The 19060-nt window shown below is 39.1% G+C and overlaps 1 protein-coding gene across 6 annotated transcripts in view; it reads left to right on the top strand.

The window, feature by feature from the left end:
• The window catches only part of UNC79 (unc-79 homolog, NALCN channel complex subunit), a 267414-nt gene that overhangs the window by 146591 nt on the left and 101763 nt on the right, over nucleotides 1-19060 (top strand). For 4 of the 6 annotated variants that reach the window (XM_030319845.1, XM_032593446.1, XM_032593447.1 and 1 more), the window contains 7 exons: nucleotides 62-141; nucleotides 226-374; nucleotides 5133-5290; nucleotides 8748-8929; nucleotides 11084-11285; nucleotides 12362-12541; nucleotides 14030-14095. In XM_030319845.1, the coding sequence (XP_030175705.1) occupies nucleotides 62-141; nucleotides 226-374; nucleotides 5133-5290; nucleotides 8748-8929; nucleotides 11084-11285; nucleotides 12362-12541; nucleotides 14030-14095 (1017 nt within the window). The remainder of the gene's footprint in view (nucleotides 1-61; nucleotides 142-225; nucleotides 375-5132; nucleotides 5291-8747; nucleotides 8930-11083; nucleotides 11286-12361; nucleotides 12542-14029; nucleotides 14096-19060) is intronic. The other 2 variants (XM_032593445.1, XM_032593449.1) reach the window with 1 other exon arrangement.

The following is a 19060-nucleotide window of genomic DNA, read 5'->3' on the forward strand; positions in this document are numbered from 1 at the left end:
AGGTCATGAGTGGTGGGAAAGGAAGAGGTATGCTAACCTTTGTGTAATAATTTCTTCACAGCAATAAAGAATGACACTGAGAGAAAGTTTTGCTACCAACAGCTTCCAGTAACTTTGAGACTAATATACACCATTTTCCAGGTATGTTTTTTGAGATATTTAAGGGTTTGCTTTGGTGGCATTGCTATTTAGGGTAACTCAGTAACCATGTGGTTCTGTGCATAGGAAATGGCTAAGTTTGAAGAGCCAGACATTCTTTTTAATATGCTCAATTGCCTGAAGATTCTCTGTCTACATGGAGAGTGTTTATACATCGCTAGAAAAGACCATCCTCAATTTTTAGCCTACATTCAGGATCATATGTTGATTGCAAGGTATGTCTTCCTGTTTGTTTGTTTCTATTTTAGACCTTAGCTATGAAAATCAAAGTTAGGACAAGTCTTACCAACTCATTTGGGTCATTTCTGGGAGCCTGGACAGCCCAATCGCCTATAGGAATGACTATTTTTTTTTTTTTAACTTCAGTATATCATTTATTATATTTTAGGGCAGTCTCGTTGATCTTATAATTATCTTTGTTTTTCTCCAATGTCTATTTTTCTTAAAAGACTTTATTTAGATTTTTTTAATTTCAAATTTCATTTGGGTTTTGATGAAATTTGAAATAAATGTATAGATTAATTAAGAACATTTCCTTTAAAAAATTATAAGACTTCTCTATTCAAGTCCTCTTTTATTTTCCTCAAATGTTTTTCATTATTTTCATTCTGCCTTTTTTGTTGTCGTTGTTCTTTTCCAGAAAGAAATTTTAGTGTTATTACAAACCTTATTTTTTTCCACTCATTATATTTTCTGATTACAGCTCAAGTTTAGGAAACTCCTGGTTTTTGTATTTTTATTTACCTTATGAGTTTAATCAGTTCATTTTTATTAACTTTTAAAAACATATTGTAGGAATGCCTGAGTGGCTCAGTTGGTTGAGCATCTGACTCTGTTTTGGTTCAGGTCATGATCTCACAGTTTCATGGGTTTAACCCCAGGTCGTGCTCTGTGCTCACAGTGCTGAGCCTGCTTGGGATTCTCCCTCTTCGCCTCTCTCTCTGCCCCTTCCCCACTTGTGCTGTCTCTTTTTCTCTCAAAATAAATAAATAAACTGTAAAAAAAATTTTAAAACATATCGTAGGCACACTGTCTTATGTTTGCCTGATAAATTTTTGTCTATTCCTTTGTATCAATAAAATTAATTGGCATATCAATATTGAACAATCAATAAATAATGGATAGTTAATGATCAATATCATTTCACTTTAATTTATTTTCTGTCTTCTGCTAATAGGGACTGAACATTCTTTGTTTTTATTGTCATAGGTATAACTTCTATTTCTTTGATTGAGTCTGATTTTTAAGTATGTAAACATGAGGAATAGTAATTTTGTTTGCTAGATTCTTTATTTATTTATTATTTTTTAAATATAACTTATTGTCAAATTGGCTTCCATACAACACCCAGTGCTCATCCCAACAAGTGCCCTCCTCAATGCTCATCAACCACTTTCCCCTCTCCTCCACCCACCCATTAGCCCTCAGTTTATTCTCTGTGGAATACTACTTGGCAATGAGAAAGAGTGAAATCTGGCCATTTATAGCAAGCAATGTGGATGGAACTGGAGGGTATTATGCTAAGTGAAATAAGTCAGTCAGAGAAAGATACCATATGTTTGCACTCATATGTGGATCTTGAGAAATTTAACAGAAGACCATGGGGAGGGGAAGGGGAAAAATGCTAGATTCTTTAGAAATAGAAAAGGCAAAAAAAGGAATAGTTAGTAATCAGTTGTTGGATGGCTTAAGAATATAGTGTCCCCTAGAAAAAATGTCAACATGTGCTAAGTTACTCTATACATAGTATTATCTAGTATAACATTACTACTAAAGACTTACTCAATTTCTTACTTGAAATAGAAGTGCTAACAGACATCAGAAATCTCTCTGCATATTGTCTGATAAGGTAATTTTTAGAGACTTTTGAAGCATTTTAAGAAAAATAATAAAATATTGCCCTGGATTTATATAGAGTTTTTCTTCCTGAGAACCTTAAAGTAACTGTTATTGTCTTCCAGGAAGGAAGTCAGAAAAATATTATCCTCATTTATATGTAAAAGAATGAGGTGGTAAGAAAAGTTTTGGTGACAAAACTGACTTGAGGCTTTATCTGTCTTCGCTCATTTTTTCATTTATTGAGTCATTCATTCAACAAATATTATTGGGGGTTTATGATACATGTTTTTATTCTACGCACTTTGGGAATTCACAATCTAGTTTGGAAGGGGGTGAATACTATTTTTACAGAAGGTGACCACATAATTTGCTCTTCACATTGGTCTACTTTTGAGAATGAAGAAGGGGTGATGTTCATAATGACCTCAAACAATAAGTATTAAGTAGACTAAGATCTGGTTTAAACTGAGACACATGGTCACCCTGTGTATATGTGAGTCACTGTCAATCCAAGGGATGTGTGATGGACTATTTGGATAGTTTGAGGGTGGGAGTGGTCATTTCTGGTTGACTAGAGAAGGGCTCAGGAACAGATACCATTTGGATGGACATTGAGAGGATGATAAAATTTTAACAGGTAGAGATGTGAGATGGGCAGGACATTTTGTGGAAAGTTGGAATGTCAAGAGTAAAGATGGCAGGGTTAGAAGGAAGGGACAAGAAGTGAGTAGTGCATACTTAGGTGGTACCAAGGTTTTATTTTTTGCTGCATGGTGTGGCTTTAGGGGAGTAATGGAAAATAAAGCTAGAGAAGTAGGTTGGGATGCAAGTGTGAATAGCCTTGAAGATAAGGACTTCATTTTATGATGTTTCGAGATCTATGGAAGATCTTAAAACAGTGAACAGGGTCAGAGTTGTACTTTAATAGCATGAATATGGATCCCTAGAGAGGGATCCTTAGGGACCACCCACATTTAAGGGAGTGCAAAGAGCATATTGCAAGGGCTTTGGGAATGTAAAGATATAACACAGAACTTTCTTCTGAAAAGTTTATTAGAGAAGGAAGAGAGAGATAAGATATTTAGAGGGGAAAAGGAGTAGATGTCAGAGATTTTTTTAGGATAAAGATCTGAAAATATTTATTGTCAGTGGAATGGCTCAGAGGAAAGGGAGTAGTTGGTAGAGCCAGGTCCTGGAAGGCAAGAATATGTGATCAAGAACAAAGGGTGGGTGGAAGAGAGGAAGGATGTTCTTTCCTTTGTAAGGAAATATATTTTAAGGAAAAGAGAAATAAAGTGTCAAAGAGAGCTCATTACTGAACCTTAAGAATAATGAGTGCTAATGTCTTTTCCTGAGAGGGAGGAGGATAGAGATTAGGTTGGGAGCTCAAGGAACACGGGAAAAAGTATGGAATAACTCATAGAAGAAAGCAGCAGGGTGTCCACCAGAAGTAATCTAAGAATGACCAGCTTCAGGGTCAAGCTGAAATTAGTTAGCACCAGTTTGTGGTGGATCAAGTTAGCAGGAATTAGTAGGATAAGTTAGTCCTGGGGGTCTGAGAGTGGATGAGAAAAGGGGGCAATGTGGGTTTATTCAGAAGTGGGGATTTGTGATTTTGGTAGAAGTCAGGGGGACAAGGAATTTTAGAGTAAGGAAATGGTTGACTCTGGGATCCAGGCTAAGATGGGAGGCAAATGAAATCAGAGGAGGATTGATATTTGGGAGAAAAATATGAAAGAGAAGGAAAAGAAGTCTTAGTTGGGATTAGGAATATTTTGGGTAGGAATACGGTTCAAACCAGTTTCCCAAATGGGAAAGGTGGAGGGTCTCCAGAACTTTCCTCATGATAAAATGGCGACTCTACAGGTGTAATGGGAGGAGCTGGTGGAAGGGTAGACCTGGCTGAGCTGGATATGGGGAAGACTAGGACTGATCTGGACAGAAGGGTGAGCAAATCCAGGCAACAGCCATTGAAGGAGCGGGGTCAGGAGTAGTTAGGCAGAAGCTCTGTGCATTCAATGGGAGTGGGAATCCTATGTGGACTGACTTTTGTTGTTAAAGCAGCATCTTACAGGCCATTGATCCAGGCCAAATCAATTGTTGGTGCTCTGGGGTCTCCACCTTGGCCTTTGGGCTATGTAGCCAAGGTTTTTCCTCAAAGTACCACTCTGATACCAAAGCCATGACGGACAATGATGGGATCTGGGGAAGGACATTATTTTCCTAATTTCAAACAAGGCTGCCTTAGAGAATTGGGAAGGCCATATGGAACTGGTGAAATCCAGGGTTTTTTTGTGTGTCACTGAGATGGTTTTCTGTCAGCTCTAGTATATGGTTTGCTTCCTTCAACTACTTTGAAAAACCTTGGTTTTGTGTTCACTCTTAATGATTAAGGAAGGGGGAGACCTTGAATGACAGGCCTGCCAGTGGGTGGAGAGGCTGTTCTTAACAGAGAAAGAGTTGTTCTTTGCTAGAATAAAGAGGAAAAGGCTGCTGGGCAGGCAAAACCAACAAAATTCCCCAGATGTTCACTATAAGAAAATTTAAAAAAAGAATCACTTTCACTCCCAGAACTAATGTCAGTTTTGTATAGTGTTTAAGTCATTGCTCATTTATGTATCTGATTTCTAATATACGATTTTTAATTTTTATGTTAATATGTAATATTAAGTGGTGTTTTCCTATGTTGTTACATAAAAGGAATCTCTTTAAAAAAATGAACAGAACAGAGCATAGGAAAAGTTTACCAGAGGTTTATAGTCTTGTGGATGACTGTAATTTCACCGAAAACATTCCTACCAGTCACTTGTTAACGACATTTCCCATAAACTAAGATAATTGTATTTGTTTCCTTTTTTTAAAAGTTTATTTATTTTTGAGACAGTGAGAGAGAGAGAGAAAGAGAGCATGTGTGTGAGTGGGGGAGAAGCAGAGAGAGAGGGAGACAGAGGATCTAAGCAGGCTGCACGCTGTCAGCATAGAGTCCAACATGGGGCTCGAACTCACAAACTGTGAGATCGTGACCTGAGCCGAAGTCGAACGCTTAACCGACTGAGCCACCCAGGCACCCTCATATTTGTTGTCTAGAAACATTATCATAACTTTGACCACTTTGCTTCTTGTTGCTTCCTCAGCCTGTGGAGAGTCGTCAAATCTGAGTTCTCCCAACTGTCTTCATTAGCAGTTCCTCTGCTTCTCCATGCTTTGTCACTTCCTCATGGTGCTGACATCTTCTGGACAATTATAAATGGCAATTTTAACAGCAAAGACTGGAAGATGAGGTTTGAAGCAGGTAACCTCTGTGTTAGCTTAAAAATTCTCTCGGGGTTACAAGGTAAACCAGATGTCCAGTCATGATGTCTCTTGTTGGCTTTCCCTTTTCTCCTTTCTTTTTAAAGAGTGCTGTCTTCCTTGCTAGTGTTCTTTGGTGGTTCAACTTAATCGAGCTTCCTCTATAATAGTATTTTGCAAAGTGGTTCTTATGGAGGAAGACCCTGTTCAGGTTTGCCTGGGATAGTCCTATTTTATGACTGTTTTCTAGGTACATTTATTGTACAATTGTTTACTCTCAAATAGATCCTGGCTTGAATGATAAGTTATATAGTCAACATAACACATGATATTATGTGGTCAACATAATATATAATACAACATGGTACAAAGTAACTGGGGATGTTAAAAGTGCAGATTTTTGGTAAGGCCAGGAATCTACATTTTTAACAAAGTCTGCAGGCAATTCAGTGAAGTTTGATAGTCTGCTGTTATGCCCTTGCCATTGAAACATTAGGGACCAAGTCTGGTGCAGTGATGGGTATAATTTCTTGGTGCTTAGAATGGCAGGTGGTCAGAGGAACATGGTAAGGAAGGAACCTGGACATGTTCTTATAGCCTTGCATCTGCTGCCTTCACTGTCATCCCAGTCTGCTAGAGCTCCTATTCTTAGGGAGCACCAAGCAGGGCCCACATGCCATGGTGTGCCTTACTGAATGGTTCTGTGTATTTTAGTGTGTCCAAAATTCCTCCAAGAAATGGAAGTTCCATTAGATGAGTTGACTGTTATATGTTAAGAGTTCATCTGTAATCTGTAGCCACCTCAAAGAGTTCTTCTTTTTTAGTGCCAGGTGAATCCCTGGGGCTGGTTTATATGATAAATCCAATGTTGTCGCATTGGATGTCTAAATGTGAGTGTTTGCAGCCTCATTTCGAACTCTTCTATCTAACGTACGCTTGCAGTTTCCCCATCGCTTCCTGCTTCCCATCACCCTTGCCTTGGCCCCTCTGCTGTCCATCTGAAATCCTCTTTCCTTCAAGGTCCATTCAAATGCTGCCTCCATTTGATCCTCTTTCAAATGCCACTAGTGAGTTCCACCTTCTTGGTTCCCTCAGTGGAAAGTTATTTCTTTATCTCTTGGTCTCCTTGGCATTTTATTTATACCTCATTAGTGGCATTTATAGCTTTAAAAATTACATTTCAGTTATAGCTGTGCCTGTCCCATTTCTTTTAGTTGACTTGACTTTTAAGCCAAGACTTGTGAATGACTCATGTTAGTGTGCTTAGGTTGCTCGTGTAATAGCAGAACACCATAGACTGGGGGACTTAAACAGCAGACATTTATTTCTCACAGTTCTGGAGGCTGGGAAGTCCAAGGTCAAGGTGCTGACACATATGGTTCCTTGGGAAGGGCTCCCTCCCTGTCTTGTAGATGACTGCCTCCTCTCTGTGTCCCACATGGTAGAGAGAAAGATAGAAAGCTCTGGTTCCCTTCCTCTTCTTATAATGATACAAATCCCATCATGGGGGCCCTGCCCTCATGATTTCATTTAAACCTAATTATCTCCCAAAGGCCCCACCTCCAAATGCCATCACATTGGGGTTAGGGCTTTAACATACAAATTTTGGTGTGGAGGGAGAGGAACACAAACATTGAGTCTGTAACAATTCATTTTCCACTTACTTCCATCTTCCTCCAAGTACCTGGGATAGTTTCTTAGTTACACACACACACACACACACACACACACACACACACATTTTTAAATATATAAATATATTTTTAAGTATATGTTTTTAAAATAAGTGAATTGGTGAATTTACTGATAAATATTATATGTACTAGATACTATGGGACCAATAAAAAGAAATGTAAGAGCAGATTCCTGCTCTCAAGAAACTACTAATTTAATTGATAAAGCCAAATATAAACATGTAGGAGGTTAAGAAACTAAAGATACAGGGGCGCCTGGGTGGCTCAGCTGGTTAAGTGTCCGACTTCAGCTCAGGTCATGGTCTTGCAGTCTGTGGGTTTGAGCCCTGCGTCGGGCTCTGTGCTGACAGCTCAGAGCCTGGAGCCTGTTTCAGATTCTGTGTCTCCCTCTCTCTCTACTGCTCACCTGCTTACACTGTCTCTTTCTCGGTCTCTCAAAAGTAAATAAACGTTAAAAAAAAATTTTAAAAAGAAACTAAAGATACAAATATAACTCAAGACCACAAAAGAAGACATGTCGTATAGCTATATATGAGCACACAAATATCTTATGTAAATGAATAGGATGTAAATGAGTAGTATTTTTGTAGGAGTTCATAGGACCAAAAGGCCATTCTAGGTCAGAGTAGACTTTACAGAACAAGTAGAATCTCAGCAGCATATTCTTTAAGATGGTGCAATAGCAATAAGTAGAGAAGAACAGGAAGAATATTCTAGGCTGCTGGAATGCTTTCAACAAAATACTGAAAGTTTTATTTTCATGGCATTCTATTACTTAACTAGTTACTTTAACTTCTTATAAAGCCATGTTTTAAGGGTGCCTGGAGTCATTTAATATAATTTTTTCAATGTTTATTAATTTTTCAGACACAGAGAGAGACAGAGCATGAGCAAGGAAGGGGCAGAGAGAGAGGGAGACACAGCATCCCAAGCAGACTCCAGACTCCAAGCTGTCAGCACAGAGCCCAATGTGGGGCTCAAACTCATGAACTGTGAGATCACAACTTGAGCTGAAGTTAGATGTTTAACCGACTGAGCCGCCCAGGCGCCCCTGGAGTCATTTAATGTAGAGTTTCAGAATAATTAGACTGACTGACTTATGGAGTAGGGTGGGGGGATGGGTGAGATAATAGGTGATGGGGATTAAAGAGTACACTTACCATGATGAGCACTGAGCAATGTATGGAATTATTGAATCACTATATTACACATCTGAAACTAATATAACACTGTGTGTTAACTGTACTAGAATTAAAATAAAGAAACTTAATTTAAAAAAATCTATCAAGTAAGAAAGCATATATTGCATATAAAAAATATGTGGCTGCTATAGCCCTGGGAAGTCCATTTGTTGTCATTTCACATCATGACATATTAAGGGTGGAGTAGGGGATCTAGAATCTAAAGCCAGGCCTGGTGGACACCTCCTGTCTCCCTGTGTGGTCCACAGAAGGTCTTATGGAATGGACAAAGAAATGAGCATGGAGACATTTTGAATAGTTTGAAATGGAGTTTGAATTAAACAGTGAGGAAGACCATAAAAAAAAAAAAAAGGCAAACCCACAGGAAAGTACTGCACTAGGTAGAAATGGTCTCTGTTGCCAGATGAGATGGAACATGCAAGAAGGTGGCATTAAAATTTCCTTTTGGTATTTCAAAATAGTGTGTGGGGGCCCAGAGTTAACTTTTTCTTTATGTGTTCAGTTCTTAGCTTATTAAATGTCCTCCCCCCCCCTTTTTTCCCCTCTGCCTTTTACTTTGCAGTGGAGAAAGTGGCTGTAATTTGTAGATTTTTGGATATTCACTCCGTCACCAAAAACCACCTGCTGAAGTACTCCCTGGCACATGCCTTCTGCTGCTTTCTGACAGCTGTGGAGGATGTCAACCCAGCCGTGGCTACCAGGGCCGGTCTCCTGCTTGACACCATAAAGAGGCCGGCATTGCAGGTGACGGCCCTCAGATGTGTGTTATCTGCTCTGCAGATGGTGCTCTGGTCAACCAAATCGTAGCAGTATAAACACATACAGTAGTGATGATGATGAGGAGGAGGAGGAGGAGGAGGAGGAAGACGAGGAGGAGGAGAAGGAGGACAGCAACAGTGAGAATTTTCAAATGGGAAAATATCCCAGAACCACACCTTATTAACAGACCTTTTGTTTTTATTTGTCAATACTTTCTTTTCTTTGTCCATATGGCAATGCCACTTTTGACAGATATAATTATGGTATAACTTTTTTTTTTTTATGGCAGATCTTTACACTAAGCTGGTTTATCTTATACTATTTGGCTGGTTCCTGGGCTGAGAGATCTTGTCTTTAATTGCTAGTTACTTTAAGAGAAATCTCCGTGATGAATTATTGTATAAATCAAAGCAAAACATGAGAAGGCAAATATGCCATCAAAATGAAACACCACAAATTAAAGTCAAAGGAACATGAAATATGAGACCTGGAGAGAGTTGTGCATTTATTTTGTTTGGCACCTTTATTTTATAATTGGAGAAGCCAAGTCTCGGAGAGATGATGTGACTTTTTATTTTTTATTTTATTTATTTTTTTTTGAGGGAGACAGAGCATGAGTGGGGGAGGGGCAGAGAGAGAGAGGGAGACACAGAATCTGAAACAGGCTCCAGGCTCTGAGCTGTCAGCACAGAGCCCGATGTGGGGCTCGAACTCAGGAACCGCCAGATCATGACCTAGGCTGAAGTTGGACACTCAACCGACTAAGCCACCCAGGTGCCCCAGAATGTGACTTTTTAAAGGACACAGAGTGAATTAGTAGTAGAATGGAGACTAGAACCTCCAAAGATCTGATCTCCTGTTTCCCCACAATGGCACCTGGCTTATTATTATATCATTATAATTAAAACTAATAATCATGGCAAAAGTTAAAATTTGTCAAATAGGTCCTGTCTTTCCAGGGCAGTGTATTAGAAGTGTCCCATCATCCATGGTCTCATTTAATCCCCACAATAACCTTGTGGGTTCCCATTTTATAGATAGAGAAGCTGAGGGTCAGAAGGGGTAGGTAACTTTTTCAGAGTCACATGGCTAGTACGTGGCAGAGCAAACTCAGGTCTGAGTCATAATAAAGTCCACATTCTTAACTATTGAGTGTATACACTGCTTCCAATCCAGAGTAAAGGTTCTTCCTCTAAAAGGGACCAAGAAGAAAGCACAGGAGCTGAGAAATGAGATGGTTTTGCTAAGAGTGGACTCACATCTTCTCTGATAAAAATTCCCAGTTGTCTTCTGGATAGGCCTTTTCTGTTGGTCCTATCCCTGCTCAGGGTGTGGAATGTAGGAGGCACTCAACAGACGAGAGTTGAATGAATTAATAGAATGGTTGAGTGAAGCATGGCTTTTAAGTTTCATGGGTGGGGGGATGGGCTAAATGGGTGATGGGCATTAAGGAGGGCATTTGTTGGGATGAGCACTGTGTGTTATATGTGAGTGATGAATCACTGAGTTCTACTCTTGAAACCAATAGTACACGGTATGTTAACTAACTTGAATTTAAATAAATAAATTTTAAAAGAGGAGCGGGGGGAATGGTAAGCAGGCTCATATACTAGAGAAATGGAAGCTCAATCCATTCCAACTTTGATTTTTTAAGATTCTGTGTTCCACTCATATTCCAAGATGACAAGATGAGTTTACTTCCTTTCAGAACCACAGAATATAGCATTGAAAGGGAATTAGAAAACCGTATTGTGTATTCTACAATGTAGCTTTGGAAGTATGATTCTCTTGATAGAAACTATAGACATTGAAAAAAGAAACATTGGTTTGAGAGCATTTGGATCAAGTGGTTATTAGGGAATGCATCTAAAAACTAATAACATACATTTAATTTAGATTTCTGAACTAAAATTCAAGAGAGATTCTACAAGTAGAAGTTCCTCTTCTGTATTTTATTTCTACCAGACTTGCAATGAAAAAAGATTTTAGTTGGAGTATTCTACATTATATTATCCTATATTACATTATATGTATGGATTGAGGAGGTTACCTCGTTTTACTGACTTTGCTTAGTGTAGCTGCTTTGAAGTAGCTTAGATGTTTACATCTGACTTACCTTTTCTCCCCTCTCTACCCCAGGGTCTGTGTCTTTGTCTTGATTTCCAGTTTGATACTGTGGTTAAAGATCGACCCACAATACTGAGCAAGCTTTTACTCCTGCATTTTCTTAAGCAAGATATTCCTGCTTTGAGCTGGGAGTTCTTTGTCAACAGATTTGAGACACTTTCTTTGGAAGCTCAGCTACATTTGGATTGTAACAAAGAATTTCCTTTTCCTACAAGTAAGCAAAAGAAGAGCTTGCCTTAAACAGTCACAGTAACTGTTCTTGTACCTGCTAGAAAAGCAGACAATACTGTGCCTGTAACTTAATTTCCCATTATGAAGGATACCCTGACTTCATGAACTCAGCTTATCAAATATTTATTGAGTAACTCTTTAGTAATCCATAGGTTAACCATTTTCTGGCATTCCAACCTCAAAACTCTTCTCATTTCCTTGAGGACCTATGATAACCATTTCTGATGGTGTGTTTCTTAAATATTATTCAGTCATCACGCAATGTTTGTGAACAGTTTTGTGAGATATATTTACACTTTGCAAATTCACTCTTACATGCTTATTAATCAGTTAGTTACCTACAGCTCTAAATAGATGGGAAAAGTTGGTCACTCAACCATTTATCCAGTGATAATAAAAATTAGACAATGCAATCTTACAGTCTAAACAGAAAAATCATAGGTGAGAGGTGCTTGGGTGGCTCAGTCGATTGAATGTCTGACTCTTGATTTTTGGCTCAGGTCATGATCCCAGGGTCGTGGGATTGAGCCCTGTGTCCAGCTCTGCACTGAGCATGGAGCTTGCTTAAGAGTCTCTCTCTCTTCCCTTCTGCCTCTCTGCCCCTCCCCCCCACTTGCATACTCTCTCTCTAAAATAAAATTTTTTAAAAATTAAAAATAAGAAAAAGGGAAAATCATAGGCAATAGTCATGATAGGCAATAGCGATGACTTTTTTTTTTTGAGAGTGAGAGTGCTGGGAAGGGGCAGAGGAAGAGGGAGAGAGAGACTCCCAAGCAGACTCCATGCCCAGTGCAGAGTCAGATGCAGGGTTCCATCTCATGACCGTGAGATCATGATCTGAGCAGAAATCAGGAGTTGGATGCTTAACCGACTGAGCCACCCAGGTGCCCCTATAGTGATGACTTTTTATATAAGACCCACCACAGAAAGAGAGATGAATGATTCATGTATCCATGAAAGATGTATTTTAATCTTGAAAATATACACAGATGGATTGTTTCAAACTAGTTGTGCTACGTAGCCTGTTAAAGAAAATAACATCTGATTCCTTTTGCACAGCTATCACTGCTGTAAGGACCAATGTCGCTAATCTCAGTGATGCGGCATTGTGGAAGATTAAGAGGGCTCGTTTTGCGAGGAACCGCCAGAAGAGTGTGCGTTCTCTGAGAGACAGCGTGAAGGGGCCTGTGGAATCCAAGAGGGCCCTCTCCCTCCCTGAGACCTTGACCTCCAAAATTCGTTGAGTATCTTCTTCCATCCTTCCTTGAAATCTGTTTAATGTCTTTCTCAGGCTGCCTTGTCTTGTCAAATGTTCACAGAGAGTAGCATATTTAGCAAACTGAGCTCCTTCAGCAGTTTTGGGCTTCAGATTCTCTAGAGGGTCACCCCAGGGATGTCAGTGCTATGGGGGGCTTTTTCCAGTTTGTGGGTGAAGCAAAGCCCTGGTCCAGCAGTAGATTGTTTTGAAATGTAGACGGCAACAAATCCACTGAGGCCTGGCCAGAAATGCAGAAGCCCCATTCGCTCCTAAGTCCTATGATACGAAGGTGTGCACGACCAACCTTGTAACCAAAGAGCTTCCCCAAGAAGACGTAGACAGGTCAGACCCATGGCAGCGGAGGAGGCAGAGTGGAAATTTGGCATACATTTGCTTTTCATGCATGATGGAGACAGTCAAACAAGCTCCCAGACAAACCAAAAATAAGGGTTGCTTTTGAAAAGGAAGAACCAGGCTGAGGAGAAGTTGAATTTCTGCACAACTTCACCAGATAATTTATACATAAAAAGAAGCTTCATCGCCAACTTAAAAAAAAGACCACATATACTTGTTTTCTAAAGGTCTTTCTTTATATTGCACTTTGAAAGAGAACAAAAATTTCCCTAAATTACCAAATGACTAAATGACCACTAATGATTAGCAATGGCTCGTGAATGACGAATAATTAAAAATTCATAACTAAATCACCATACCAGTGAATGGGCACATTTAAATACGTTACTAACTTGTAAAATTTATTAAATGATTTAATTTTTAAACAACTGCTGTGATATCCATAACACAACCCCATAAGACATATTTCTTATCCTGTCAGAAGTGGAAAGGTTTGCTTTTTTCATTGACATTTATTAGAAGACAGCCTTATATAGCATAATCATTTTGAATCATAAATATGATTTGATTTTATTTATTGCATTTTTCTCTAATTTATGACAAGCTATAGAAATGTGGTTTTGTGAAGTTTGGAAGGAGTCAATGAAAGCCCTTTAAGCCATCAATAGCTCAGTTTTTCAGGGAGCAGAGATAATAGCAGGTGGCCATTTAGGAATAACTTGTATTAGTGCTAGGCTACAGGGAAGACTGAATCAGATCCTAGAAACTGATATCTAGATTAAATAAATGACAATTTCTATGAATTTCTCAGTTCTCTTATAACTTAACTCGTCACTTTGGGGATATAAAGTTCGTTTATTGTTCTTTCTTGTTAACTGACTCCACATAACAATTTTGAAGATTAAGAGTTGAAGTAACATTCAAGGATGTTCTTGAGATTCACATAAAACCACAAAGCTTTTGTGACTCAAACATCTCTTGTGCGACATTAATTACAAATGGGACAACGAAACTTAAACATGCCCCTCCTATCCAGTGAGTTAGCGCTGAGTGTATTTTCTAGGCTCAAGTTGTTTTTAATGCTTATTTAAATAGAGTTGTTGTTGATTTTTAAGCTATGAGGTTGACCAGGCATGAGCAGTCTGCTCCAGCTCTCGGTGGGACACCCGAACAGACACCAGGTAGGTACTTCTGCCGTGGAAGGGCTGTGTGCAAGTGTCCATACCCCAGGTGCACAAGGTAAAGAATGCAGTGCCTGTAACTGGACCAGAGTGCTAGATTTAGGGTTTGCAAACTGGAAGGGTCTTACCCCAGAGGCTCAAGCATTTGAGCCCCTGACATAGCAGTTCTGTCTCTCTTAATATGGGCGGATGACTTTTTGATCCCATTCACTTTTGGTCCAGTAAGAGGTATCACATTACCTGAATATGCACTTTTTTCCCAGAGAGCCGTTATGACTAGAAGTATACATTCTACTTATATTTGTATGTGTATTTACACATAGAAATATTATGTTCATCTATACCTGCTATAGGAAAAAACATACATTTCATTTACATTTTAAAAGGTTATACATTGGAGCCACCATCACTCACCCATCCCCCGTAGCCATCCTTGATTATTTGCGACTCTACACGCATTTCTGTGTCTCTGAGGAAGGAGGATTTCAACTATTTGGAAGACCATAGGATCATATTCAACTTGATTCAGTGTAACTACCATTTGATGTCCCTTGAGAGATTACAGTTCATCATGAAGGATCCTAAGGATTGAGGGGGCACTGGCAAGGCTGGGACAGATCGAATGTTGTCTGTACAAATGCCACAGTGCATTGGGAGGGTTATGAAGGGTCTGAATACCTGCTTTTTTATCAAAAACAAACTTGGTAATTACCACCCATTTATCATGCTGTAGAACATTTGGGTTTTCATCTAAGAATAGTTTTAAGATAAACTCTTCAGAATGGCCTCAAAAGGAAAATTTCAAGTAAGGAGGCTTTTCAAGACCGTGTATGCTAAGTGTTATAAAAATGATACCAGAAGGAGAGGCAGCTAGCGGTGGAGTGGGGGGGAAGAGAGAACCCCAAAGATTATGAATGCCAATGACAGGTGTTGGCCGGAGTGTATTTTCTCTTAAAATTGATGAGAAAGAAGGATCAGCAAGCCCTTGGCTGAGGCCCCCTACCTTGGTTTTTGCATTGCTCATGCCTCAGCTGTACTGGGATTTAAAAAAGAATAAAAGTAACAACCTCTGACCCTTAGCTTCATTACCAATGTGGAATCCATCCAGTTTCCCTACCATGAGGTCTTTTTGAGATGAGTCTTAATGCAATTTCCTAAGTTATCTTTTATTTTACCCCATCTTTTCTTTTTGTCATAAGTCTTAGTTGAATTAATTATTCAATTAAAATCTCTAATTATTATTATTACCCATTTTCACAATCCAACCAAAAGACTCCTCTCACTTCTCTTTGGGGAAAAGTATACATATGTTTCTTGAAGTTAAAAAAAAAAAGCCTTCAGGGGCACCTGGGTGGCTCATTCGGTTGGGCATCCCACTCTTGATTTCGGCTCAGGTCATGACCTCAAGGTTCGTGAGATGGAGCTCCTCATCCGGCTCTGCACTGACAGTGCAGAGCCCACTTGGGATTCTCTCTCTCCCTCTCTCTCTGCACCTCCCCCTCTCTTTCTCTCAAAATAAATAAATAAACATAAAAAAAAAAAAAAAGCCTTCAGGCCTTTAATTGTCCCACCAAAAGTGACCAGATAGAAATGGGGCAGATAACAGCGTTGTTTATATTAAATATAAAGGTAAAGCTCCTGGAAAGGTAATTTACACAACACCACCGTAATAAAAACTTGTTTAGATTTGGAAACAACTGGCTTAGCTTAAGAGGCCATTTCAAACTAATTTTTCATTTTTGCATTATTGTTTACTAGACAGTATATTTTTTACCTTGGGAGCAAAGACATGCCAGGATAATCATAAGATTATACAGGATGGTTTAAGATAGTAATTAAATGGAAACTGAAGAACTTGTTACTTGCGGAACATACTTTTGTTCCGTCCAAGTCTTGAGCTTCTCTGTGCAAGACCTCTTATTGACTGGGCCTGAAATATAGCATATGCCCTTTAATTATGCAGCAAGACTTATTTTAATTGCTGTTTAGGCTGAGCTTTTTGGCATTGGATTTGTAACTAATGGCTTTTTTATCTTAGCTTTTACATATTACATATGGCAAATTTTGCATCAGAAATACACTTGTATAGAAGGTGTACTTCACAAGGCTAGTGAAGAGCTTCATTCCTTTATGACGTTTATGAGTCAAATCAAAGACCTTTGCTCATAAATGAAATTCCCAGGAAATTATAGCTGGAAAATTAGAGGTATGTTAACATTCTCATTTTACAGAAGAGGAACCTGAAGTTCCCAGAAAGGAACATGTTTCACAAGCTGTTGGTGACAGATCTGGGTCTCAAGCCCAGGCGTCCTGATCTCTGGTGCAAGGCATGCATGGTAACTGCCAACTGGAGCTCAGCACCTTTATTTAATCCTAATTGGTGAAATATTCAGTTTCACCTGCTAATCTGAAATTGGTATAATTATAATTATTTATAAGGTATATTTTCACTGATTCTGTGAATACCAGGAATTACCTGTGGTGATTCAGAATACCTGTTGAATATTAATTGAATATAATATAACAGTTTGATAGGTTGTAACAGCCTACCAGTGAAAAACTAGTATCCACCCCATGTGGTCACAGGGAGCTTAATTATAACCTGTTCCTCATCCCCCAGAATAAAGAATTAAATAATGATAGGTATATAATAATAAGAATAACATTTCATATATGTATAGTACCTCTTTATCTACTAAGAGGGTTTTTAATATGAATAATCTAATTTTGATTTCACAATTCTGGATGTGTATAAAGTATTATTATTATTAATTTTCCTTTACATGTAGATACAAAAACTGAGGTCCTCAGAGATTAAGTAATTCTGCTTAGATAATTTGCTCAAGATCACATATAACTAACTAGTTGGAGACTAATGCTTGAGTTCAAGAGACTTGATTTGCTTTCTCTCCACTATAACTACCTCTTGATGCATTGATGTTAGGGTGTTCCTGTCCTGTACCACATAAAGACTAGTCTGGTTATGGAGCTAACCTGGGCATTCATTTCTGCTACAGTGTGCCTTAAGGTCATGAGCGTCCACACCAAAAGAACTTCCCATTTAGGATCCCCAGATTGATCTAGAAGTATTCTAATCCCTAAAGCAACATGAGTACTCTCATTTCTACTCCAGCCTGCAGAGAGATCTTGAGATCTCTTGGTCTGAATTTGTATCAACAAGAGAAGGTGTCCAATGCTACGTAGCATTGGTAAAACTCTCTTGTATGGGCCTCTCCTGGCGCCCCCCCCCCCCCCCGTTAGTGTCCCAGCCTAAAACTCCAAATTACTTCTTTGGAAGTAATTTGGAAGGGCTCTCTCTTTTCTTTCTAGAGGTGGTTAATAACTCACATCTTCACTAACTTGCAAAATGCCTATTGATCATTAAGATCCAGTAACTCAAAGAGAACAGTTATTTTTATAGGAATGCCCTGTTTGAAATAATCATTTTGGGAAATGATAGTTTCTGTTGAACAAACATTTATTGGCCACCTGCAATACTAGGAAATATGAAGAATGCAAAGACACATCAGAAATTTTTATATTCTCAACTTGCTTATAGTCAAGTAAGGGAGATAAAGGATGAACATAAGTAAGCTCTCTTCCAGAGTGAATGTGACAGTGCTACAGGTTGGTTCACATCAGGTATAGCAGGAAGAGACTTGGGGGGCAACAGCCAGGTCTTGACTGGTGGATAGGGTGGGAAGGCATGGATGTGAGATAGGAAGAGGCAAAGGCAAGGATGGGGAGCACATGACAATATGGAGTTAGTCACTGGCCCCAGTTTTACAGCCCTTTTGTGGCTGTGCACACACACAACAGAACTGTGAATGAAGCTTTAAGTTGGGTTGATGGGCCAGGGAGATCGATGAGGTGGTGTCATTAGAACTATCAACATAATACACACTCATTTATAGTGCTTGATCATTGGTTTCTCTGAACAAATGCAGAGCAAGCTCATGGAAGTGTGCTTCCTTCCTCTACCTAATTGTCACTTGTTGGCTTGACAGGGGGGTCAGTGAGTCCACTTACACAGAGGAATATTCCCAGTTTCCCTAGCCACTTCCTTGCTGTTTGGGGACCTCATCAGTTTTTTCCTATATAGAAGAAGTATTTATTAGAGATATTTATTTGAATTCAGTGTACTTAGACACTTAGGAATAATAAGCATCTAGTATATGTCAGAACCTGCCCCATATTCTGTGAGTGGTATAAAAATGGGTAAGACATAGCACTCACCTTCAAGGAGCCTTTGTTCCCATAAGGGAAACAGGCAAATGAGTAAATAAAAAGTTCTGCCTTATCAAAAAGAATAAAATCTTGCCATTTGCAACTATGTGGCTGGAACTAGGGGGTATTATGCTAAGAGAAATTAGTCAGTCAGAGAAAGACAAATATCATATGACTTCACTCATATGAGAACTTTAAGACACAGAAGAGATGAACATAAGGGAAGGGAAGCAAAAATAATATAAAAACAGGGAGGGGGACAAAACAGACTCTTAAATAGAGAGAACAAACAGAGGGTTACTGGAGGGGATGTGGGAGAGGGGATGGGCTAAATGGGTAAGGGGCATTAAGGAATCTACTCCTGAAATCATTGTTGCACTATATGCTAACTAATTTGGATGTAAATTAAATTAAAAAAAAAAAAAAGTTCTGCCTTGCAGTTTGCCACATGAGAGTTAGGAAATGATAATGGAAATTTCCCCCCATTCTTCTCTCCCATCTTCCCTCTTCTCTTGTCTTTGGGGATTTATAGAATTTAGGGATCACACCCTAAATTCTGAGAGGCTGAGAGGAGGGTGGGGATATGTAGTAAGAATGGCTTCTGAGATTCATAGGATGAGATTGGCTGGGTTTGGGCGTGCTGGGAGAGTATATCACCCTGAGCAAAGATACAAAGGTGGGAAAGTATTGGCTATGTTCTGAGATCCACATGTAGCCCAGCTTGTAAGAATGTTGACC

This window comes from Lynx canadensis, chromosome B3 (genome assembly GCF_007474595.2).
Source record: "Lynx canadensis isolate LIC74 chromosome B3, mLynCan4.pri.v2, whole genome shotgun sequence".
Taxonomy (NCBI): Eukaryota; Metazoa; Chordata; class Mammalia; order Carnivora; family Felidae; genus Lynx; species Lynx canadensis.